General features: G+C 26.7%; 2 protein-coding genes across 3 annotated transcripts in view; one reads left to right on the forward strand and one right to left on the reverse strand.

The window, feature by feature from the left end:
* LOC135930784 (chromodomain-helicase-DNA-binding protein 1-like) overlaps positions 1-13,090 on the forward strand; it is a 29,582-nt gene extending 16,492 nt beyond the window's left edge. The window contains exons 22-37 of the mRNA XM_065467572.1: positions 895-1,196; positions 1,956-1,997; positions 2,680-2,825; positions 3,042-3,153; positions 3,288-3,438; positions 3,870-3,980; positions 4,324-4,425; positions 4,669-4,767; positions 5,655-5,836; positions 6,199-6,325; positions 6,470-6,666; positions 8,080-8,139; positions 8,932-9,033; positions 10,196-10,460; positions 11,387-11,724; positions 12,728-13,090. Coding sequence (XP_065323644.1) covers positions 895-1,196; positions 1,956-1,997; positions 2,680-2,825; positions 3,042-3,153; positions 3,288-3,438; positions 3,870-3,980; positions 4,324-4,425; positions 4,669-4,767; positions 5,655-5,836; positions 6,199-6,325; positions 6,470-6,666; positions 8,080-8,139; positions 8,932-9,033; positions 10,196-10,460; positions 11,387-11,724; positions 12,728-12,860 — 2,469 coding nt within the window. The 3' untranslated portion in view covers positions 12,861-13,090. The remainder of the gene's footprint in view (positions 1-894; positions 1,197-1,955; positions 1,998-2,679; positions 2,826-3,041; positions 3,154-3,287; positions 3,439-3,869; positions 3,981-4,323; positions 4,426-4,668; positions 4,768-5,654; positions 5,837-6,198; positions 6,326-6,469; positions 6,667-8,079; positions 8,140-8,931; positions 9,034-10,195; positions 10,461-11,386; positions 11,725-12,727) is intronic.
* An 8,157-nt stretch (positions 13,091-21,247) lies between these two features.
* LOC135922166 (uncharacterized) lies at positions 21,248-26,458 on the reverse strand. Of its 2 annotated transcripts, none has more exons than XM_065456592.1 (9): positions 26,124-26,458; positions 25,921-26,061; positions 25,743-25,850; positions 25,576-25,681; positions 25,378-25,473; positions 25,190-25,304; positions 21,755-21,941; positions 21,598-21,711; positions 21,248-21,528 (listed from the first exon to the last, which is right to left on the reverse strand). In XM_065456592.1, exons 2-9 carry the CDS (start codon positions 26,005-26,007, stop codon positions 21,337-21,339), a joined length of 1,005 nt encoding a protein of 334 aa, XP_065312664.1. In that variant the 5' UTR covers positions 26,008-26,061; positions 26,124-26,458; the 3' UTR covers positions 21,248-21,336. The 2 variants fall into 2 exon arrangements, with proteins under 2 accessions (XP_065312664.1, XP_065312663.1); XM_065456591.1 differs by having other exon boundaries at positions 26,119-26,458.
* Positions 26,459-26,899: the final 441 nt, after the last annotated feature.

The raw sequence follows: 26,899 nt of genomic DNA on the forward strand, positions 1-26,899 counted from the left end.
TCATAGACAATTTCTTATAAACAAAAATAACATCAATACAATCCAATTAAACAGAAATAACATAAAAACTGACCCATTGATATTACATTAATAAAAACTATAAACAATAATCTAATGGAAGTTTTATCAATGAATAGGCAATCATACACCAAAATCACAATATTTTATAGAGCAAATGTATTTAAATTATTATTCAAAATAACCCATATCGCAATTAAATATTATATCCTCATTTCCTTCATTCTAATTTTTATTAAATATATATTGGATTGATGAGTTTTATTGTGCAGAGTTCGCGTTAGCTCAGCTTTACATTATTAATAAGAATTTTAAAAAAATATTATATAATTTGATATTCGTTAAAAGAACATAACCACCACATTGGACATTGAGAACCCTTAACTCCCCACATAAAACACACTACCATGTGATACCTAGTTTCATTCGTTTAAAAAAAAGGGTCGTCTGAAAATCTCGTTTTTTGGTCCATTTGTCATGATTAGCCTATTCTAAAGCGAATACTATTCCTTATTACACAAATCAAATGAAAATAGTAAATTTAATTATTTGTATGAATACGTTTATTAAATTATTTGATTTATTTAAATGAATTAAATTCGAATAATTTATTATTCGATTCGTATTCGTTTTTGAGTTGGCCTAATCATGACCCTTATTCTTCATACCGAGATGATCCACTAGATAAAAGTTATATGGTGACAAAACTAAAACCTAACAACCCTTGTTCATCTAATGCAGAGATTTACTATATATCGTAATTTTCTACAAAATAAGTTGAAAGGGATGGGGATCTTGATTTAGTAAATGAAATATATTTTAATCTTTCATCTTGTATACATCCCAAGAGAAAATCTGTACAATAAAAAATAATAGATTTACGAAAATTTGGAGCTCGACCCTGCTTCAAATTCAAAAAAACTTCTCAAGAAGCAGCAACTTCAACAATCCTCGGAGCTAAAAATGACTCGTTATGGTAGAGTTTCTCAAAAGAGGACTAATAAAAACAAACACTCCGACTCGCAAGAGTCCTATAAAGATGAAGAGGATGATGATGATATATACGTTGGGGATGAGGATGAAGATAACCCCCAAAAGAAGAAAAATAATAGTTCTAAATCGGGGGTTGGCCAAAATAAATTGTTTATTGTTTCTTTCAGTGACGCGGAGATTAGAAAGTTTGACATTTTCATTTCCTGTTTAATTAATTTATACAATATGAGCGGTAGATGATTGTGAAGTTAAAATATAGCGCCATTTTATATAACCTTTTTTCCTTTGAATTTAGTTTTTTTTTGTTAACATCTAGGGATTTTGAATTAAATAATTTTTAGGGATTATTTTGTAAATAACAATTTTCCCTATACTTACTTTGATACCCGTTATCATCCCTATTTTTATATGGAAAATTATGTTATGACTGGCATAGTGAATATATTTTTAATTTACACCCTCGTGAAAACTACAAATTAGCAAAATGTTCTTTATTTTTACTTGGCTATAATAAAATTTATATGTACCTTTGCCTTTATAACTGGATATTCTTTGTGCCAATGAATTAATATTATTTAGACACATTCTGGGAAAGTGATTTCCATAGAAACTCTAAAATATTCTTCAAAAAATCTTTTGTTCCATATAGTTGTTTTAGTTTGAGTAAACCCCATATGTTTTCAATAAGATTGAAATCTGGAGAATGTTAACAGGTGGATATTATGATCCTTGCAAAGTTTTTTTATATTTAATGGTGTCCCAAGGAGTCCTTTCTTGTTTAAGATGTAATTTGCTGCATGCCCTAATAATTGAATTGATGGGATCAGTACTTCCTTGAGGATATCTTGATAATAATTTTACATATTATTAAATATTATAAAATTGCTAATAACAAAACTATCCATCATGATATATTATCAATGTATAATTTCTTTTTTTATAAGATTCGTAAAAAGCTTCCGAAAATTCCCCAATCCTCAAAATCGGTAATATATATTTTTTGTAACAAAAATATATACCATGCCCACCTATTTTATTTTAAAATTTTTATTTAATATGAATGCAAGAACTACTGCTGCCTTACACTTCCTTTTGTGTAAGTAACAGATCCTTTTTACTGTTTCTGAAAACTTACTCAAATTTTTATCTACAATTATTTTAATACTTTTCATAATACTATGTAATAGTGATCTGCATCTGGCCTAATTTTTCAAGCCCGGCCCGAATTTTTTTTAAAAAAGTTCTGCCGGCTCGGCTCGGCCCGAACCCGAATTTTTTTTAAAAAGTTCTGCCGGCCCGAACCCTAAATTTTTTAAAAAAAATTTACCGACCCTACCCGGCCCAAATTTATTTAAATATAGAAATTAATTTTTTTAATTACTCAAAATAAAAGACATATGTTATATGTCGTGATAAATAAAATCAAATATTTTTATTTTATATAAAAAATTCAATATAAAATTGATAAATTTAGATATATTTAAAAAAAATTCTAAGGCCCGACCCGGCCCGAATTTCTTTTAAAAATATTAGGCCCGACCCGAACCCAATTATTTTAAATAGAATTAGGCCCGAGCCCGGCCCTAAGCCTGTTCAGGCCGGACTAAGGCCGGGCCTAACTTTGCAGATCTCTACTATATAATATGATAATTAAATTACGCGTTATAGCTTAGAGGAGATAGTCTACGATGCCGAGTTACAGGGTAAACCATTTTCCGACATAAAGACGATCTGTAAACTCTTATTGAATAACTATAGGGAAGCATTGGCGAAAGATCTGACCATCACCAATCAAGATTTAATTGGAACTGAAGGTTTAAAATAATATACATTTACAAGGATGAATTTTTTCAAGTGTTGTCAAGGCGCCTATTCCAATATTTTTTTTACAATTCTATCTTTATTTTTGTTGTAATTGTCAAATTCTGATTTATTGGGAAGGGGGGGGGGGATTTTTATCCTATTTCTAAAATTTTTTACATTTACCACTTTTGTTACACATAATTTATCTTTTATATTAAAATGATAAGGAACGTTTAAATTAAACCAAGTTTCTTTCCCCATTCAACAGTTTAAAAAATCGATGGAGGATTTGGAATGTCTGTACGCATTATTGCCTAAGGATAAAAACGATAGGAAAAAGTTAAAAAAAATATATATTTAATAGTTTTATCTTTAAAAAAAATTAAATAGCGAAAAATTCGTAATTTGGAAAATAGACTTTTCAAACTCATATTTTCATTACAAAAATTTTTTCATATCAACACCTATACAAGATTTAAATTAACTATTCCGCTCAAATCACCATTATGGGGTGTACCGTGGACGAACGAAGAAGACAGCAAAATACTCGCGGGAGTTTACGAGCATGGCATAGGTAACTGGGAAATCATAAAGAACGACCCTGCATTGGGGCTACAAAATAAGGTTTATACGAGAGTTTATTATTATTATTCACTCACACAATCACCTTTTAAATTCGGCTTAATATTATTACATATGAGTGAACATATTTTTCAAAAATAGATACAAACTTATAGATTTGTAAAAAACTGTTAACGTTAAATATCAATCATAATTATTGTTATCTGAATGAATTTTACGATTTAAAATATATAGCATAAATATGAATAGAATCGAAATAAGTGACGAGTTATAGATAGTGGTATTTATTTTTTATAAAATGTTTAAACCGATTTAAATATTGGCGTCAAAATAAGGTGGGGGCTAAATTCAAAAAACAGCATTATAATAACCCTAAATTTTCAGAATCTGTGACATCTTTTTTGAAGGGAACAAAAGTTTGACTTGAAAAAAATAATTGAATTACATATTACATAATATATTTTAATTTATAGATATTACCCAATAATAACGGCAATCCGAAGGCTAAAAATTTAATCACCAGGTTGGATTATTTATTAAAAACGGCGAAAACAACCATACCCGCTTTATCAGGCGATTCATTAGTAAAAACATTATTTGTCATGGCTTAATTTTTTTAAATTGATTTTCAAAAATAAGATTATTATAGGGTTTTAACCTTTTGACCTGAATTGAATCAGGGGGCGAAATAGCATTTTTAATATCAGGGTTGAGGATTCGAATCTTTTAAACTCTCAGATTTTACTGAACTTTCGCTGAACCCATTTTTTTAGAACGAGGGGTCACACTCACAGCCCTGCTTAGCATAATGTCAAAATTTAGAGAATCTGAATATCATAAAAGAAAGTTTTGGCAGGTTTGATCAAATAAAATTTATCACAAGTTATTTAGACTGCTAAATATGCCTATTTAATTTGCTTTATAAAGGCTCATTTAAAGGTAAACTCCAAACGACAAAAAAGCCTGAAGTCTTATCTCGTCAACCAAATAGCGGAAGGTACTATAAAGGATACAAAGAAAGATAAAAAGGTATATATTATTTTTCTATTTAATATTATAATATTAACTTTTGATGATGAATATTCGCTTAGCGATAATATTTTTTTTTAAAAACTAGGGAAACTTATTTGTCCCCAAAACCGGGGAACCCAAAGTGGTATACACCTTGTATGATTATCTGACCCTTCCTATGTTCCGTTTACTTACTCATGGTGTACTATAATAGTCAACTTTTAATATTTATTGCAAATTTTGATTATTTTTTTTTCAAAGGATTCAAAATCTAGCAAAAATCGCTCAAAGAACTTGACAAACGAAGAAATTGCTCAATCTGAAATCGATAAGGATTTGCCAAACGAAATATTTTTGATTGTAAATTTTTTTATATAAATCCATATTTTACGAATAAATATATTAAATTTTATAATTGGTTTTTAATTCGATTATATTTTTTGCTCACCAAATTATTGTGTCAACATATTTGAGGAAATTACGGTTTAAAAACCTTTAATGGCCTTTCGGAAATACTATAATTATTCACGAGAAATGGCAAAAATATTTACTATTTTAAGTACTAAGTTTGGAGGAATCATAAAATTATATCATGAATTTTGTCAATTTTTCCTTGATAATAAAAAATATTTGGAAAAATTGAGAGAAATTAAAATTGATTTTAAATTTTACGGCAAGATTGCATGAAATTTATAGGGATAGTAGAAATCTGAAATAAATGAATTGATTAAAAATTATTTTTTATGGGCAGCTAGGCGAATTAAATTTACTAGGCCTTTAATTTATAACAAATATAAATTTTGTTTTGATTTCATAATATTGCAATTTTTATAAATCAACCAATTAAATAATTTTTAAAAAAAATGGGTGGGCAGACTAAAATCAATTTTTAAAAATTAAGCGGGTAAATTAAAAACTCGCCTATTACAAATCTCTAGGTAGGTACACAATTTTCCGTAAAAATTTAGTTTTTTAAAAGAAAAAAAATATATACGCTTATATAAATGGTTTAAATTTTAGATTCCTTTATGTCTTACAACATACATAAGTATTTTAGTTTGTCCACTTTAATTATATTATAGCAAACAGTTGAGTGGGTGACTAGGTGTGTTCGTATGATCACCCCTAGAACTAGATATGTCAATGATCTCAAAGATGATAGCCAATTTATTCTTCGATTCTTTTTAAAACTGTTATTTATAAACCTTTAAAAAATTGGTAACTCAATATTATTTTAAAAAATTTAGTGTAAAGAAAAAATGAGACCAGTGAAAAAGGCACTTAAACAATTAGATAACAACCAAGCCTTGCAGTCAAAAACCTCCCAAATACATCACATCAAAGCCTGCTTACTCGTTATAGGGAATCACATACAACTATGTGAAAAAGAATACGCAGATCAGCCTAAAAAAATGAAAGAATGGAGAAAGTTATTTATATTTTTTATTTGTTAATATTATGAAAGTTATTTTTTTTGTTTGCTCAAATTTATTGAATTTTTGACGTTTGATTAAGGCTCAATGTAAATTTGATTTCTCAAACTAGTAGTGTTGCTAAACGGTTCGATTTGAATCGATTTTTAAAAACAGGTAACACAATATTTGTAAGATTTTGCTAATAGATGGCACAAAGGTTTGGACATCTATTAATAAAATCTCAAGGCTTAGGTAATATTTTTTGGCTAAAATATTAAGTTAGCTGTTTCTAATAAAATCGAGCTGTTTAACAACATTAAGTTCATAGATCCTTTAAATTAAAAAAAAAATCCCAAAATTTTTTTTAAAATAATAGTTATCTCTGGGTATTCGTTTCAAAATTTACCGAATATAACGGCCGAGATCTGCATAAATTCTACAAAAGCGCTCAGAAAAAACGTTCAGAACAATCAAAGACTAAATCGGACAAGGAGAAAGATGAAGTAAATAATATATATTTTTAGAAATTGTAGGAAATATCTTTTTTTTTAAAAAAAAAATAAATATTATGACAAAATAAATTTTAAGTAACTTATATAGATAAAATTAAATTCTTTTATATATATATTATAAAAAAAATCTTGTAGCCTAATTCTATAATCGGCTCCACCAATACAACGCCCACAAATATACCTCCGAAATCCGATCCCATTCAAATAAATGATAATAACAATACCTCCTCTTTGCGTTGCACTTCTTCAACCACTCCAACTTCTTCATCCATTAGTTCTAATATTAACACGAATCAAAGCAACGCAAATTCGATAACTATCTCATCATCACAGTTTATAATTAAAAAAACAATATATAAATTTTTTTAAATATATATACTCGAGGCAAGGATAACCACCTTGTGAACATTTTTCAAGTATTATGATTTTGAAAAATAGTTGTATTTCTAACATATATATGAAGCAGTGGCATAGTTACGGGGGGGAGGGGGAGTTCGGGTTTGGACCTCCCCCCGTTCCATAGCAATTTTTTTAGATTATACGTTCAAAAGACTCAAAAGTGATTTTATATGAAATACCATGAATATTTATATTTTTCTGGTTTTGATGTTTGTGGAAGGATATTATATTACTATTGAAATTATTCTGGATATCTACTAAATTATAATAACATGTTATTGATATATTTGAGAAATATATTTATTATATATTATCTAAGATATGGTTCCCCCAGAGCAACATTCAAAAAATACTTTTATTCAAATAAATACCCCAACAAGATAATATTTTAAATAAAAAATTTGTTAAATATGATTATAAACTTTTAAAATCTAGGACTTCTATTTTATAAGAAAAACATATATGATTTTTAAGATAAAGCCAGACAAAAGGGCCAAAGGCCCGTTAAATGCAGGCTTTTATATGAATGGACCCCCTCTAAGGAAAATTCCTAGCTACACATTTATTTGGTTGTTAGAAATATTCGAAAGAATATGAACTGGTTAAAATAAAATATTTTTAATAATTTGGGAATAAGCAAAGAAATTATATTTTATTATCACCCGAGTTCGAGCACACATTTTTAGATCCGACCCGAGCCCGCCTAAATTTTTTTTTTAATTTGAGTTCAAATATTATAATATCTAAGAAACAATTAAAAAATTTGTATATCTATTCACATATTGCCACATTAAATAAAAGTATATCTAACTCCCACAATCTAATCAATGTTCATATAAAGTTGCATTTTATTTAATTTGTGTACATATAAATTTTATTCAGTTTAAAGTTAAAATATATCGAATTTAAAAATTACAGTGATTGTATGAAAATAAATTTGCATGATTGATGTCGAAAAAATATAACAATGAACATTTTAAAAAGACATCAATATCAATTATTCTTATTGACATTTTTATAAAACATAAGATATTTATATTTTAAATATTTTATTATCGGGTCGGACACATCTTACAGCCTGTCCGAGCCCGAGGGTCGGGCTTTGGACCCTCAAATATACCCTTTTTCCTATTTGGCCAAATTTGGAAAATAATATAAAATATTTGAGATAAGATAAAAATAAGTAGCACGATTTCGTTACATTAATGCAACACTCGTCCTTTGGGTTAATTAAAATTTTAATTTTTTTTATATACAATAGAAAATACATTCTAAACATTAATATGATGTTTCACATTTGTTTTTCCCTCTCTCTTATGCCAAATATTTAAAACACAAAAATTTAGCGAAAAAACTCACACCACATCCAAAAATTCGAACTTTCCTTCTGATTCGTTTCATTCGAAGTAAATTATTAATTTTAAATTTTCTCATTTTTTTCTGGCCATTATAGTTGTAAAAAATATTGGTAGCAATGCCTTGAAAACTAGCATATAGAACGAATTTTAAACAGGGCTGGAACCAGAACCCTCGATATTTTACTAAACCCGAACCTTTTTTAAAATTCAGGGTTCAATAAAATTTTAATATAATATAAAAAAAACATGTTAATTATTTAAAATACATTTTTTTATAATTCGCTTATATTGTAATTATAATGATGAATTATTTTTATGGTATAAGGGCTAAATATAGTAAAATAAAGTATATAAAAAACTGATATTTCTGTTTTTTACTAAATTTTATAAGTCTTTATTTTCTGGGTCACGAATCCTGAATCCAAGTCTGGTTCAGTGACCAAATCTGGACTTAGAAGGAGAGTTCACAGCCCTGATTTTGAATAAAGTTATATTATTGTTTTTTAGATTTTGGCCATATTGATTTTTAGATCAGCGAACAACCATTAATCTTTTCTTTTTTGTAGAACTTAAATTTATATATTTATTTTCAATTTAAAAAAAACAATCATAGACTAGGGTTGTTAAATAGCCCTTTAAAAACGACCCGATTGAGATTTTAGCCCTTCACGCAAGCCTGGAGATTTTGCTCATAGATTGAAAGGGTTCATTCTCTATTTGCCAAATCACGAGGCCTTCACATAAAGCTAAAATATTTATCGGTCTTTTTTAGAAATCAACCCAAATCGGGCTCTTTAACAACCCTATATTAGACTATTATAATTTTACTACTTCTTTTAGAAGGAATTATACTAACTCATACAATCAAAGACCCTCATCATCCACACATAACGCCAAAACAGATTCTCTATCGAATAAAGATGAGAAAAGGAAAAAAAAGCAGTAAAAATCACTCATTTAAATTATAATTAAAAAAAAACTTATGGAATTATCACTGTATTTATAGGAAAATTATTAAATTTGACTTCATCCCTTAAAAAAAATTATAAGAAATTTATAAAAAAAAATTTTTTTTGTGAATTATGTACGACACAAATATTTGTAATGATGTTTATAATTTGTAAATTATCATTTTTGCTTGTATAAATATCAAAATGTATACACCTTATATAATTAATTATAATATTTATTGAATTAAGTGCCATAATTAATAAATGAAATTTGAAAAGTATTCTTATTTTGAATCATATTGTATTTATTTATTTTTTGAAAAGACGGATAAATAAATCATTAACTCAATTATCATTGCTTTTATATGCTTCAAAAAAATATTAAAAAATCAACTTTTGAAATATATGCAAGCTTTGCTTTTTTTAATCGAATGAATGATGTAGTACAATGCCTTATTTCGCTTGTAAGTTATTTAATTTGCTTTCATGCTTTAATTCATTTTAGAATAATGTAAATTTTGGGCTGGCGGGCTTTAAGTATGTTATTCGCTTATAAATAAGTCGTTGCTTGATTATTTTAAGGTTCTAACTACATGTTATGATAAAAATTGTACCCTTAAGGGGATCCCATATGTTTTTTATGTAATAAAATATAGTTCTTATGATGCTCTACATAGATGCATGGTCTTTATGTGAAAGTTAGAACCCTATAATAATGTATTTTAATAACAATAAAATACGTTTGTACATGTGATTCTCAATGAAAAATGTCTTTATTTTAAAATATTAATTAATATCTTTTTAATTTGTTAAAACATTTAAATATGACTTATAAGCCTAGGTAGGGTAATGCCGAATTTGGCTTAATTCGCATGCCAAAGAAAATTCTACAAGCATTGAGGCGCGAATTAATTTATTTCAGCTTTCTTCAAAAGTTGAGTTACATTTTCAAAAAAGTAAAATACCCGCCCCTGCTAGAAATGGAGCAATTACCCTACTATACCTCACACTTTTCTTCTAAAATATTTTTTTTGGCTTTATTTTTAAATAAAATTTTTGCGTGGGGTATTATTTCCCCTTTTGAGTTCAACTCGATGCACATGTATATCAAAGTTAAATAAATACAAATTTTTTTTTAAAACTAAAACAAAAAGAAGTAAAAGATACTCCGAACCCTCAGAAGATCAATCTAGCACGATGATCGGGTCTTTAAAAAAGGAAGATTCAATAATTCTAGCTATTGAGGATGACAAAGAAAAGGAGAAAGTAATGGAGGAGAAAGAGGAAGGGGAAATTGACGCGCAAGCTGGAGATTCGCCCATACAATATAAAACCACTAATAGACGCCATCATTCGGCAACTTCTGAACGTCGTGATAGGAAATATGCTAGAAACAGGGATGAAAAGTCCTGTCACAGTGTAAAGATAAATTGATATAACTAACTTTTTTTATTTCCTAAAATTGGTTAATAAACATTTAAAATATTAAAACCAGATGTGGACCATTATATATAGTGATGCAATTCTTTTTTATAGTGTTTTCAAATAAATGAATACAAGTTGAATGCATGATTTAATCGTATTAAAAAAAGAAATAATATAGATTGAAAAGTAAAGTCTAAATTAGAAGTCTGCAATAGGTGGGTTTACCCCAACCGCCCATTCTACGAAAAGATGGGCGGGCTTTCTTAAAGATTTTAAACATAAGGGTGGGAATAAAAATCTTTATATAACAATAGGCTGATGAATTTTAAGCATTTTTTGGGTGAAATTAACAGAGCAGACTTTTATTTATTAAAAGTTATTTTTTTTAATATCATAATGAATATTTTATTAGTAAAAAATAAAGAACCAAACTAAATCATGAAAATTATTTTTCAACATTGGGCAGGCGGGCAGGTTAAACAAATTTTTTAGATAAATGGACAATGAGTGGGTTTATAAATTTTTTAAACAATGAGTGAAAACATTGCAGATCTCTAGTCTCGATTTAATTAACAAACGCCTCAAATTACCATTAAGATATTTGAAACAAAACGGGATTTAACTGGTTCAATAAAATTATTTTGCATCTTTTAATAAATTTAGTTATAAATTTTTGCGGTTCTGAAAAATAATTCGTTTCGGTTTTATGGTTTACTTTATCCTGGGTCCTTGGTTAGAACAATTGTAAGTGATACTGGGAACTTGAAATCAACAGGGAAAAATATATTATCTAAAACGGGTTATTATTCAAGGTGAAAAGATTACTGAAATAATGTAAAGGTAACTTGACCCCTAGTTAATGGGCTATTAGCCTAATGCATCCTTAATATAAATTTGAAATTTTTTTATTGCTCGTTAAGGCACATCACGATTACAACCGTCGCGGCTTTGGCTCCCATTATTACAAAAATGAGAACGACGATGATAAAAACCATCGCCTTGATTACGACGATGAAACTCATAATGTCGACTCACCCCTTTCACCATCTTTAAGAATCGACAATACCTATACTCCTCTGTCTATTTCGTCAAGTCACCATAATCGGAGAATACCTCCTTTACACCACCACTTTTATCCGCCACATATACCTCCCCCTGGCTTGATGCTACCACCTCACCCTTCCTTGATTCCATCTCCCCATATTCCCATAGCACCTCGTCTTTACGGTCATAGTATTCCTCAGAGACCTTATTATGAGTGCGTGAATATTTTTCATTTATTAGGAAATTAGACAATTATGTCATTATTAAATTTGATAGATAATCGTAAAACCATGAAAATTGTTTTTAACTATTATCAGAGATTTGCAAAGCCCTGCCCGTTATTTACATGTTTGTCCAGCCCGTCCAGTGGCCAATTTTATAAAAATAAATTTTTGGCCGCCCATTTAAATTTTGCAAAAAATATTTTGGGCGAGATTTCCAGCTGCCTTTTTTTTATAAATGTCTAAATCTAATTTTCCTAAGTGACAAAGATTCTTTATCTCCACTCTATGATTATCTATTTCTGTAACAAATTATAGATTTGTGTTATAATATCTATATTTGTATTTGGAATATATCATAAATAACATATTTAATTTCTTGTGAATATACTATATAATTTATAGATTTCCTATTTTAATTAGACAGCTCCTAAAATATATAGAAATAAGCATTCTATAATTTACTTTCAAATAGTATTAATAAAAATATTTGCTTGAAATTCTATCAAAATTTCAATGCCTTGGTTTGCCCATTTTAATTTTACGAGAAATCAAATATTTTGGAGGCCTGGTCCCATTTTTATATATAAATTGTCCTGCCCTATCTTCGGGCCTGGTTTTACAGATCTCTAATCCATATTGTGTTAAATAAGTTTTTAAAGCGTATTAAGCTATATATTTACCATTATTGTCTTATGTGTATATTTATGTAAATGCCCATTTTAATTTTACGAGAAATCAAATATTTTGGAGGCCTGGTCCCATTTTTATATATAAATTGTCCTGCCCTATCTTCGGGCCTGGTTTTACAGATCTCTAATCCATATTGTGTTAAATAAGTTTTTAAAGCGTATTAAGCTATATATTTACCATTATTGTCTTATGTGTATATTTATGTAATTTGAAACTTTTTAAATGATATAATTTGCGAAACTTTCATATTAATAAAAATTTTAATTTTATATTTTTGAAACTTTTATTAAAAAAACTTTAAAGTCGTTGGTCATCGAAAAAAGGATCGAAATCTGGAAGAGGTCCTTTATTCTTGTCAAATCAATATAGCACAAGACCCGCGTATCCTATACCAACATCTTCACTCAACTTACCGCCCAACACTTCAAAAAATTGATTTTCTTCTAGAAAACAACTCTAATCACCAAAATATTCATTTCTAAAATGTAGTAATTATTACGAGTTTTAAAGTGAGCTTGAGTTTTGTCAAAAATCTAAATATTGCATTTTATTTTGGATTTAGTTTAAAAAAAATTCAAGCCAATAAATTATGTAATATCAAGTTTTATATTAAATCGTGGAAAATCGAAACTTATTACTTAATAAATATAGCCAAATATTTTGTATACGCGGAAATTATATATTCTTGTTTTTTTTATATTTAATCAAAGAAATTTATCATGCGAATATATTCGTTCAAATAAAAATATGACTTTTTTTTATTTATAATAAAAAATATATAAAAATCACAATTCTTTGAAATTAATTTTTTTAAAAAATTTTTTTTTGCACATGTCATATTTATGAGCTGAAAGGAAGATAAAGCGATGTAATTTAGGATCAATTATTTTAAAAATGAAATATTATAAATTTGGCAATAATTTAAATTTGAATTTTATATGATTATGTAAATATTCTTATCTTTAAGTTATTATGAATTGCTATTGCATATTGTTTTTTAAATAACTCCATTATCTTCTGAATCCAGTGTAGGCGGCTACCAAAATTTTAGGAATTGTTTTGCGCTGTTCAGAATTAAATCTACCATACCTTTTTAATCACATCCTTTAGAGTTAGGGGGTACTCTTAGTTCTTCTGAGAGTAGAGACATCTGTTTTAGTAAATTTTGACCCACTTTTCGCCTTCTTTACCTTAGTAATACTCATGTATTTTCTCTCTTATTTTAATAAGCAAGCTAAACAAGGAGGAAAGTGCATCAAAATGGCATAGAGGTATATCTCATGACAATTATCACTCCTCACAAGTAATTTTATATATAAGTTACGTCACCCAACCAAGGTAAACAAGGAGGAAAGTGCATCAAAATTAAATATCGTATACAGATATTAATATTTAAAAATAATTATACACTCAGACCTTTCTATTCCCTTAAAAAATTATTGGAAATATTTTTTTTATCTTGTTTATACTTGATTTAGTCATTGTTTTGTTTCAGATATAAAATGCTACTAAACTTTTGTCACCTCTGGGATAATCGTGATTTATTTTAATTAAAAATTTTAAACAACTTTAATGCGTTCTATGAAATATATCAGTAAAATAACTAAACTTATATCACCTTTCGGATAGTAGTAATTTACTTTAATTCTTTAAATTATATTAAAACAAATTTTGCCATCTATAAAATCAAATATTAGTAAAATGACACTAAACTTGTATCATCTTTGGGATAGTCGAAGTTTATTGTAAATAAAATGAATAAGATATAGACAACCTTAATGTCATCTATGAAGTGAAAGTATATCTATTTTTTTAAATAAAAAACCTAAAACAAGGTTGGTAAAAAAATTGATTATTTGAGATTTAGATTTTATGATATGATATACCCTGGAAGAAAATAATCGAGTCAAAATTATCAATCGAAAATACATTCATCTTATTAATAAACATCTGTTTTTCGGAAACCATTGTTAAATTAGTAATAATGAATTGATTATAATTTTAATATATTTTGAGTTTCAAAAACGAAACCAATATTCGTCGAATAATTAACCGTTTCGAATACGAATAATGCTCTAATCGATCTCTATTTGTTTTTGAATATGCCTACTTTCGAAAAAATATTATTTTAATTAATATGATTTATAATAAACTATTTATAACGGCATCAATTAATCTCAGTGTCGTCAAAATATTGAATCCACTATCTATTGAACATGGCAGATATTTAAATAATATTTTTTTTAACAGGGTTTATCATATTTTACCAAAAAAAAATAAAATAATTTTAAGCATAAACTTAAAGGAAAAATGTATATTAATAGTAAAAGGAAAATTGATCTGAATTATAATTTTTTATAGAAGTTATCTATTTTAATCGTGATTTAAATCTTTTAAACCAGACCCTAATATAGTATGTTCGTAGCGATTTATAAAATTCATGATTCTGATTCATTAACCCTTTTTTCGGCAAGTTATAAATCAATTTTAAGCACTTATTAAAATTTATTTTTAAAGACCTGATATTGACTTACATTTTGAATTTCGGAATACAAACAATACATTGGTTCATTGTAAGCCTCTTTCAAGAGATATCCTCTTTCAGTTTTCACATTATTTATTTAAAATTGGGCTGATATCAATACATCTTGAGGCAGGGATGTCACTAGCCTTTACAATCTCAGGGGAAAAAAATTTCAAAATTATATTTTTATTAAGCTAACATTATCCAATACCTTTTTTTAGCTAACATTATCAAAATTATATTTGGTATAATAAAAAAAATTTAAAATTTGGCTCTTCAAATATTTTAGGAGGCGCGAAACACTTCCACCCCCGGAATTCTTGAGGATTTGAAATCTCTCGATGTCAAATTCTTTATCGAGAGCGATTTAAAAAAATTTAGAATCCAATTTAACCGAAAATATATTTACCTTAATTTCAGCCAATTTCCTCTATAGATATTTTAGTATTTTTTTTACTTTATAAAAAAAATCCATATAAAAATTAATATAAATTAGGAGTATTTCTAAAGTTTATGGCAAGGAACTCTATTGAAATACAAGTCCTATTAAAACAGATTTTTAAAATCGCCTTTAATGATTCAAAATCGAAAGATTCCGAATCCCCATAGATTCCATATCCCAATATATATATTTACAATAAAATTATAATGGTAAAATGAAATTTTAAGTTAATAAAATATAAAGGTTATCTATCTCACAGGCATTTGAAATATTAAATATAAGTATATTGAATGTATGAATAGTCAAATTAAATCATTATAAATGTTCGTCGACTACTGATCTAAAAAAATTAATAAATATAACTAAAAAATATTTTTATAATATTATAAAATAAATAATATAAAATTAATAAAAGGCTAACAAAAATACTATCATAAAAGATGGATTTTAATTGTAATATTTGGACATAAAACTTTTAAACCAATGTTCTGGCGAATATATAAATATTCTTTATGATCGTTAGTGAGTTGGGTAATTTATTATCCTATCTTTTCCAGGGAGTTAAATGCCTCGTTGTCGAAGCTTCCGAGGGTTGATGTAACAACAGGAACGAATTTAATATTGCTCAACTCTGAGTTTTTTTTCCGCCCCCGAAAGGGAATTTTCGTGGATGTTAGATGTCTAAACAAATGTATTCCCAATCAAAATGGATATCCCTTTCCCATGGAATTAAGGTTAAACCATCTTGTCTCATACCATTGGAAGTATTGAGACCTAAGGGCTAGAGAATGCATGATATGTTGGCTCAATTGCGCTATGCCTAGGATGGCGGCCTTTAAATTAGCATTGTAATGCATGATTCCATTTTCTTCAACTCTGATCTCGCAAAGGAAACAGGTGAAAGGATAAAGGATATTGCAAGGCAACCAGTACGAAGACCAATTTATATTCTTGATTGTTAGGAAGTCTGACATAAGTTTTATTCTAAAATTTTTGTTTTGACTTTAAAAATATTTGACACCTATATTTTTTTTAAATCATATTTTTAAGCGTGACACCATTTAAAAATAGAAGAACCAAGCCGACATAAAATTTTTTCAACCTAATAACTATATATATTAAAATAAAATTAATTGGTTTGTAAAATTAATTTCTATTTAGAACGAGAAGTTTTAAGAAAAATTTTTTATTGCTTTATATTGACTATTTATTTTTTAAGTAATGCTAGGATTAAAAAAGTTAATTCCTCCAAACATTTGTTAATAAGTATGGGATTAATTCAATTTTTTTAAATACTTGGCAAAATAAATTTTATTCTAATAAATCACAAAATAAATATATGTACCGCTAATGCTTTCAATAAATATTTTTTTATAAAAGTGAAAAAAGAGGCTTCATTTTGGAGAAACCTCTTTACAACCTAATTAAAACTATATTTATAAATAAAAAATAATTGGTTGTAGAATAAATTTCTACACGGAACGAGAAACTTTAAGGAAAAATTTTATCTCTTTATATTGGTCATTTATTATTTAAGTAATGGTAGGACTAAAGTTTAAAAATGCCTGAATATTAAAAAAAGTTATATTTCTGGCTGGGATTAATCCGATTTTTTTTATAAAACTACGTAAAATAAATGTTCTAATAAATTACGTTTAATTTTAATATATTCATATAAATTATTTATATTTTCTTTAGTCCCATTCCAGGATTTTATTTTCTATATCTCTAAATTTAGCGAGTTATGCATTTTACCCATATAAAATGCGATTATGGCAAATAAAATTACCCATTAAAATTTATTAGCCATGGTGGCAATACAGTGACCCGCAGAGTTCGGAAGGACCATGAAGGTTTTTAGAAGATTCAGGGGTTATCTAAATAATGCCGATTTAATTTAGAAATGTTGAATTCAGAGTCAATTTCTTTAAATATCTCTTCTCTATATATTATAGTTCAATGGTAGGAATATTATTTTAATTATCGTATTTTTAAAAAATAAAATGATTCAAATAAAAATGTATCTTATTTTATTTTGGGATTTAAAAGAATATTTATAATCAAAAGCAACAAGTCGTAAGTTAAAAGCTTTAATTTCTATAAAACACCAGAGTTGGGAAGTACCGCGAATACTTGTATCTAATATACAAGATCCTTTTGCATCTTGTACTCAGTGTCTTTTTCATATTTCTATTAAGATCTTTTATTCTGAAAAGAGTCTTGAATCTTTTTCATTTTTATTTTCTTGACAAAAGATACAGATACAGATTCTTTTTAATGTTCATGTTTAAAATTTTACATATCATAGTTTATATTTTATTTACTTCGAGAATTTTGTAATTGACAGCGAAAATTACCTGGAAAATTTACCACTCATATTAGGGTAGAAAGATAAAAAAATAACAAAAACGAAATAAGTGTATATTATATGTTATATATTAATGTAACATATAATATATCATTACCAATTTTATGTAATATTTTTAATTTGTAGGATGATTAACACTCATTGGAGGGAAATTTAATTTATAGAAATAAGTTCCCCTGAATCATATTCCAATCTTAAAATTTATGAAAATTTTTTTTAAATAAAAGTTAAAAAAGACAATTTACAGGCTAGATGTAAAACCTGTCTAAACAAAAAAATGATAAAGGGTTAAACATAATTTTGTTAAACATTATAAGTATATTATTTATGTGTAGTTAAAAGGGACATAGGTTATCTTAAAAATTCAAGTTTACAATATTGTCTACCTTTATTAAAAGCTGCCCAAGATGGTATAGGCAAAAGATTTTAAGAAAATATTTTACTATGATTTGATAATGTGGCTTTTTTGACATCAATATCACATCCATATTTTAAGAACTTATGGATTGAGTTGGATAATAAAATAAATAATAATAAAAGAAGCCCTAAATGTAGAACCAGACTATATAATCAAGTTGAAACTATAAAACCAATAGATTAACATCTAATATAGAAAATGATGAATATTTTTCTTTTGGTGAAACAAATGGTGCTGATGCTGAGTTCAATAATGCAAAAAACATTGAGCTGGAGGTTTTAAATTATATTAAGTCGAAATATATTATAAATGCTTAATTATCCATCCATTAAGGAAATTTTTTATACATATAATACTGCAATACCTTTATCAGCTCCAATTAAGGTTATTTAGTTTTGATACAATGTCAAGTACCCCGAAATGGCAAAGGTCTAAGGATAAATTATTTCAAAGATTTGATTCTTATAATGAATGTATTTTAAATATTCTACAAATTAATATTTCAACTACCATTAAAAATACGAGTCTCCCTTCTCATTCTATTCTAAGGTGCCTGATTATTAAAATTAACTTATTATTAAATGTTTTATTAATTATTGTAAATATTCATTCTTATTATATGTGTATGGTTCTTCACAAATAAATAGTAAAAACTGTATTTTATAAGCTATTCTAAATTGGTAATGATAATTTAAAAGTATATTGTATTTAAGATACTCTAATTAAGTAAAAGATACAAGTATCTTTTATCTTGTATCTTTTTGATATTTTGTAAAAGATACTTTTATCTATATCTAAGATTCATTTTTTCATAGAGAATCTGTATCTGTATCTAGATTCCTTTTCAAGAGGACCTGCCCAACTCAGGAAAACACCAAGCATTTTATTTTATATTATTTTTTCTTCCTAATAAATAAAAAATGAGGCAGATCTCAGGGGACCCCAATGAAGGATTTTACGGTCCAATTTTTTAAGCATTCACTCTTCTCTAGGGTGATTTGTTCCCTTTTTTAAAAAAAATTTTATTATTTTTTTTTATCTCATTTCTCTTTTACACATATATATTTTTTAATTCATTTTTAATATATTATTAGTTTTTATATATATTTTTTTAATTATAATTCGTAAATGAAAAATTTGTGAAATTTGTTATTTAAATAAAGTATCTAATCCATAAAAAAAATAAAAAATAAAAAAAAAATATATTAACGAAAACAAAAATTATTAATATTATTCTTTTAAATAATAATAATTGCATATAGTGCTAATATCTTATAATATCATAAGATATAAAATAAATTCTTTTAAAACTACAGGACGACCGGTTCATTTTCTTGTCTATCCAGTTTACAAGATATTGATAGTCATAAAGAAATCTCTGGGCTGTCAAAAAATATAACATAAACCTCGTTAATGAATAAAATAGATCGCTGGTAAAAAATTCAAATATGACAAAGTCCTATTTAACGGGTAAAACGCTTTGGCATAATTAATCACAGTGGCGTAGATAGGAATTTTCCTTAGAGGGGTCCATACATATAAAAGCCTGGGGAGCTTCGCCCCCAGACCCCCCTTTAACGGGTCTTCGGCCCTTTTGCCCGGCCTTTGGCCGGGTTTATCTTAAAAACATGTGTTGTTAAACGGCTCGATTTGAGCCGATTTTTATAAACAGCAAACTCAATATTTTAACCAAAAAAATATTGCTCAAGCCTAGAGATTTCACGAATAATGTATAAACAAGTATTTTTTGAACATATGATCTAAAAAATTTTTTGCTCTGGGGGAACCATATCTTCGATAGTATATAATAAATATTTTTTTTAAATGCATCAATAATATGTAATTATAATTTAGTTGATTATTCTCATGACTTTTTAATAATACTATCCAGAATAATTTCAATAGTAATATAATATCCTTCCACAAATATCAAAACCAGAAAAAAATATAAATATTCATGGTATTTATTTTAAATTTAATCACTTTTGAGTCTTTTGAACGTACAATCTATATAAAAAAATTTGCTCCTCTCCGTAACTACGCCACTGATTAATAATATTTACAAAACTATTCTAAAATTACATTACCTATATTAATTGCAAAAATTATTAAATTCATATATTTATCTGGAGTCAGGGGCTTCTACTTCTACCATCACTCCCTATTGTTTCTCAGTGACTCTGTTAAAAAAATTTGTCGAATATAATGTTGTTAAACGGCCCGATTTGCGTCAATTTTTTAAAACGACCCGATTAAGATTTTAATCAAAATAATATTATCTAATCCTGGGGACTTTTCTCATAAATGGCAGAAAGGTTTAGACCTTTATTTGTCAGGCTTACATATATTATTTTGGCTAAAATCTTAATCGGTCCATTTAACAACACTAGTCCGATACATAAACTGTCATCTGTACGGTTGTGTTGGATGTTTTGGCTATGTAGGCTGATACGAGATTATAATAAAAATACATAGATCTATTATTTTATCTCCCCCTAAGGGATTTTGAGTTCAAGATTATTTTTATAACCGTATATAATTCTAGTATAGTACGCATTTATAAACAGTTTTGCTATAGATTCCAATACATTATGACAAGATGTATTTAAAATATTTAGAAATAAATTTTAACCAAACTTTCAAAAGTTAAGTATAATTAAATTAAATAAAACTTATAAATGTCAACACAATTTATTGTAACTTTTTAAAATAGTAAATAAAACGTAAAAATTTGTATCTCACTTTTAGCAAAATATTCTAAACCTTGTTGAAATTAATAAATGAAATAAAAAATTTTTAAATCACCATTTAGTTATCTTTTTTTCTTCGTTAAATAATATAAGCCTCTAATTAATAATAATTAAAAGGGTGTTTTCCTTATATTCAAATTTTAAATTATATCAAAGTATTTGATTGGCGGATATTAATTTTTGGTAGAAGTAAACTAAAAGAGTAAAATATTCTCCAATTATTTTTTTAATTTATTTTCCAGATTTTTTGCGATTTAATAAATTTTTCTAATCCAATTTTAAGTAGTAATATAATTTTTAAATTGATAGATTTATGCCCTTTTTAAAAATTAATTTTCATTTTTGCTAAATTTTGATCGAGTTAATCTCGTGTTTTATAAATAAGGAAAGATAATGCCTTCATCGGGTGACTAGCATCTCTGAAGTCTTTTGCTCAATACAATATCTGGTCCTTGTTCAGAGTTTAAGTTTAAGTCAATTTTTCTGCCAGAGCAATCGATTCTTAGTAAAAGATGATCTTTATACAACAAGCCGGCCCTCTTGTTATTGATAGGATTAATATAATGAACCAATACACCATCCTTTCTTTGAGTTAAAGTCAACTTTTCGTTTAAAAAAATAGACAAATAAATATATATATTACTTAAATCTAACTATGTGAAATATTTTACCGGAGAAAGATCGGGACAAGGAAGAGTTGTACGTAAAATCGTCGATGGCCGCAAATTGATTAATTCCATTTCACATTTTTCATCAAATTTTTCAGTAGTAAGGGTCAAAGAAGCCTAATAAATACTTTTTTTTATTATTCTAAAATTGGAAAATTACTTCGTGGTTGATTATCAGACTGTAATTATTTTTACCCCAAACAATATTATGGATATTTTCAATATCGTCCTGTAAAAAAATGTTCATAATTGTTTTATTTTCTTCGTTTGGGTTGAAAGATGTTTCCTTAATAAAATAACCTTCAAACTCGCCGAACACATCACCAGTATAATTTAATAATATATTCCTATAATAATATATACATAATATATTAGATCTTGTAAATAAATATTTTGTGTCTGATAAAACATTTCATTAATCTATTGGCAAAATAAATAATACGATATTGTATTAATATGGTGATAAATAATTTGGTTAAAAAAAAATATTTAAGCTCAAGGTTTTAAATAAATCAGAGAATTGTAAAGTGGTCTAATGTTGCACAAGTATACTTTGGAAGTGTATTTTTAAAAATTGTAGTCATTTCAATAGTTTTTTTTTAAAAAAGGCGTATGGTAATGGTACAAAAAAAACATAACAAACGGTAAATATTTTAATTACTATATTTTAATAGCAAAAAGATTTTTGGCATATCAATGTAAGAGAAAATTAAATATAATTAATGGGTTTTACCTGTCAGATATCACTAATCTGCAGATTTGACAAGTAGTCACATCACTTCATTCGTTTATATGTGAGTTATAAATTTAAGTAAACTCAGGCTACTAATGGACAATATATAGCAAATTATTCAAGCAGTTTTTATTATATATTATTATTATCCCTCATATCTTGTGAACCCTGTAAACCGCGCCTTAACCTTATCCAAGTGAGCAGTTGGTATTAGAGAAAAATTGTCAAACAGATTACATTAATAGAGGATTGTAAGCCAAGTCTGGAGTTTTAAAAAATCGAATCAACTCGTAAAAACCCGGTCTGTTTATGGAAAAATTAGTCCTTTCTAGAAGCTAAATTAAACGGAAGTATGTAATATTTTAAAAAAGTGCATAATCGCATTTAAAAAAAGGAACTTTATTTAATTAATTATAAATTGCATTTAAAATACATTATATGCATATTTTTTGCAAAATCGAGTAATAGTATATATGAAGTTATTAAAATTTGTGCTAGGTTGGATATGCATATTGGGTACTATCTTGAAACTGAACTTTCCCTAACAAAGAGGCACAATTTATAATCAGAGCTAACTATATCAGTTTCAATAAATTACCTTTATTATTATTTATTTATAAGATCTTAAATTCAGTTCATCTTATTTTTATTTAATATTTAATATACTCCAATTGATATATTTATATTTATATTCGCTTTATTCCCATCTTATTCTTTTTTTAGCTATAGCATATTTATTTTTTTTAATGTCAATATCAGTCACGGTTTACTTAATTATTCATTTTTTTGTAAGGTTCTTTCAATAGCAATAAAAATAGAAATAAATTTAAAAATAGATTAAATTATAAATGCTTGGTTCCCATTCTAAATTGCTAAATTTAAAAATCTCTCAAAACAAAAAAAAATTAGGAATCCCGCTTATATTTCCTAGTAAATTTGAAATTAATATTAATAAATGCTAGAGAAGTAAACACTTGTATTAAAATTGAGTTTTTTTAAAAAAAAATCGCTAAAAATGAGGGAAATATCATCAAGAGATTCCTAATTTTTAGCGATATTTGTTTTTAGCGATTTAGAACCTATCCCAAATGTTTAGCATTTGGTTGCTGCTTGATTATTAAAAAGCTTATAAAATCTATTTACTCATTTTTAATTTTTTTTAAAAAGGTAGTAGATCACTTCTATAAATATTTCCATCTTGCTAACCATGCCAATTTTTTTTATTAAATAAGGATTTTCAAAACTTTAAGTGCGGATATAAAATAAAAAGGTTCAAGTTCGGTTCTTAAAAATATGAATATCGGCTCGGGTTGAACCTTAAAAACCCGGTTGCAGCAAAAAATAATAATATTGAACAGTATGTAAAAATAAAATATTTTCAAGTAATCTTAGTTATATTTATGATGAGAAAGAATAAATTCTATGGTTGAGAACACATCTATACTAGTGTTGTTAAACGGCTTGTTTTGAGCCGATTTTTAAAAACGACTAACTCAATATTTCATCCAGTATAATATTACGCAAGCCTGAAATTTTTTTTTTAAAAGGAATAAAGGTTTGGACAACTATTAGCGAAATTTCAAGGATAAGGCAATATTTTTCTGGTGAAAATATTGAGTTAGCCGTTTAACAACACTATTCTGTACACGCTAATTTTGTTAAATGGCAACGTCAAAGCGATAAATAGCTACTGACTGATTGTTAAATCTTTAAAAGAGGTCTCTTTTGAGGTTCGGTTTAAGTTCGAGGGAAATCATTTTTAAAGGTCAGGTTCGGTTTAGAATAAGTAAATAATAACGGTTATAACAGGTTCAGGTTTAGTTTAGATCCCTGATTTATTTGTTTAACCCTGGGCCCTATATTATCAAGAAAGTTAGTAAATAAATTGTAAGCTAGATATATATTTTGTATTATTTGAGAGAAATAACTCAAAATTAGAGATTAAACAAATTCAATTTAGGTTCGCTAGCAGCTTTATTAATCAAAAATAAAAATCAGAAAAAATGACGACCAACTATAAAATGGCATTGACACCTATCTATTGTTAAACGCTCATTACAGTAAAGCCATTTTTCTAATACATAAATTATGCATAAAAATATTTGCCCAATATTTTATATTATAATAAATTTTATACCTAATACGTAATTCATATTAACAACTTATTCGCGAATCCTATTTTAAAAATAACAAGCCTAATATATTAGCGCATGGGAAAAAAAATAACAGAAAGAGTTTGATCAAAATATGCAAGTTTTTTTTTAAAAAGTTGCCCCCCTCCCAACCACAAAAAAATCTTTAGTTCCAGCCCTGCATCTAATTTCTTGACAATATCGGACAACTGTATTTCATAGATATAGACAAGCTCATGGAGAGACTTACTCAACTGCTATAAAAGTGATTTTTAACATTTGAGAAATTGAGCATTTTGTAGTCATTAAATAATATATTAAAATTATACATATATTAGTTATAAAAAATTATAAGGACTTATTTTAAATAGATTATATTTACACACCTATTATTATTATATAATATGAAAATTAGCTCGGAAAATGCAACTAGTAATAGCAGACTAAAAAAAATTTAAGGTTTATATGTGTAAATGCACAAAATATTCTAATTTTTGGAAACGATATTTTGTAACGCTCAATTTTTTAGTTTGCTTATCATTCTGCATTTATAAGCCATGATCTGGTATTCCTTTGCCTTAGTGGACTAACATAATAAATCCAAGGCTTAAAAAATGTTGATAATTTTTTTAAATATCGAGTAATTCTAAAATTCTCTCGTTGTATAATTAGTGAATCCCTTCCCCCTTACCTTGGGCATAATTCAATATATATCATATGTAATTTATACTTTAAGTTGATAGGATTTGGTTTTTTTGGATAATATTCATTAAAAAATCTTCCGACATTGTAAATCCCTAATTTTTGGCAATATTTGCAAAGAGTCCTCGCGTCAAAGGCTATGGCTTAAAAAAACATAACATTATTATATAAAATTGAAAGTAATTTTATGAAGAGTCAATTATTTAATTTTATTACTTAAATTAAGAACATGATCGAACGTATAATCTGGATATTTTATCCTCCTGTCAAAAGATCTTGCTCTTTTGTTATTAGATTTACGCATTTCGTTTTCTAAAAGGTTTATATTATAATATTAATATTATCCATACATATAAATCAAGTTTAATTTTAATGTCTATTGGATTAAAATATCTAGATTTGTTTAAATCATACTTAATGGTTTGGTTTCTTTATTGCAGTCCTCTAAATAAACCTTTAGCTCATGGAAACTGTTAGGCATATAAAGATTTTTTCGAACATTTTCTGAATCATTTGTACCCTTTTAACAATATTTTTTTTAAACATAATCTTATAAATTTTAAATAAAATATATTTTAAACTATTGTGACATGCGTCAGATAGCTTATATCCTCAAGTATAATAATGGTTGTCAGTTCATCGTATTTCCTTCTAATTTCAACATATTTATCCATTTGCGAAATTTCAATCTAAAATTAATTTTTTTTATTAAAATGATTACAATGGTTTAATAGCATATGATCCTTAAAATCGAAGTACCTCATTTAAATTAGTTCTTTTTGCAAATAAAGAGGTCAAATTGTGACAAATTATGCAGCGTGTATTTAGCCTAACATCATTACCCATAAGGCTTAATCCGCACACTTTGACTGATTGGTTGCGCTTGATCTTAAAATTTAACTATTAAAAAAAAAAATTGTATAATATTTATAATTTGATATAAAAAAATATATTTACGTTACTCTCTATCCTATAATATATATTTGGAAAGCGATGCTTCAAAGTTGTCATAACAATTTTAAGATTTCGCATTTTTTTCGCGTCGTATGTTTCATTGTTTTGTCTAAATTTGGATATTTCTTCTTGCTTATCTACAATCGTGCCAAATGAAGATAGTTTCTTACCGACATTCGCGGATCTTATTTCGTATAAACCCTTACCATCTACACTATAATACACGGCTTTTGATTTGTCTATATAAAGCTTGGCGCAGAGAGAAATATTGTGACTTGTTATGTTTTAACAGTATGAATTTGCATATGATAAAAAAATTTTAAAGAAAGTATTATAACTTTTTTTTTAATTATTGAATAAGGGTGCATTATAAGTCAAAATAATTTTCAAAAAATAATGATTTTCGCATTTATTCCTGTATGTATTCACAGTTAGTGCGAATTGGCGCGAAAGATGCAAAAATTAATAAAAAATTATTATATTTCATATTTTGTACACTTAGCCGCGAATTTGCATTATCTGTGAACGCAAGGTTATGCATTTCGTAAATTTCAATAATAGATTAATTTTTTTTTAAATAAAATTTTGATTATTTATTATAACTAAAATTATTCAATGGTGCCATTAGCTCATTCTTGATTTACGCATATACTCAATTAGCCTTCTGCGAAGGCTACCCCCCCCCCTCAACAACTTAATTTTGTCATTGATTTGTTTTTTATATAAGTGGCAATTAAAAATAAATAAAGCTCTCATGTTTAAGTGAATTATTTCTGATGAAAAC

The sequence above is a fragment of the Gordionus sp. m RMFG-2023 genome, chromosome 1 (genome assembly GCF_954871325.1).
Source record: "Gordionus sp. m RMFG-2023 chromosome 1, tfGorSpeb1-WG-v2, whole genome shotgun sequence".
Taxonomy (NCBI): Eukaryota; Metazoa; Nematomorpha; class Gordioida; order Chordodea; family Parachordodidae; genus Gordionus; species Gordionus sp. m RMFG-2023.

Bases quoted from the DNA above. Each gene is read 5' to 3' on its own strand.
- LOC135922166 (XM_065456591.1), bottom strand. From the start codon at position 26,193: ATGCGAAATCTTAAAATTGTTATGACAACTTTGAAGCATCGCTTTCCA. The intron at 25,851-25,920 runs GTACTTCGATTT...AATTAATTTTAG, and splicing joins AAAGAACTAATTTAAATGAG to ATTGAAATTTCGCAAATGGA. The intron at 21,942-25,189 runs GTATAAATTACA...ATATTATTATAG, and splicing joins CCAAATCCTATCAACTTAAA to GAATATATTATTAAATTATA.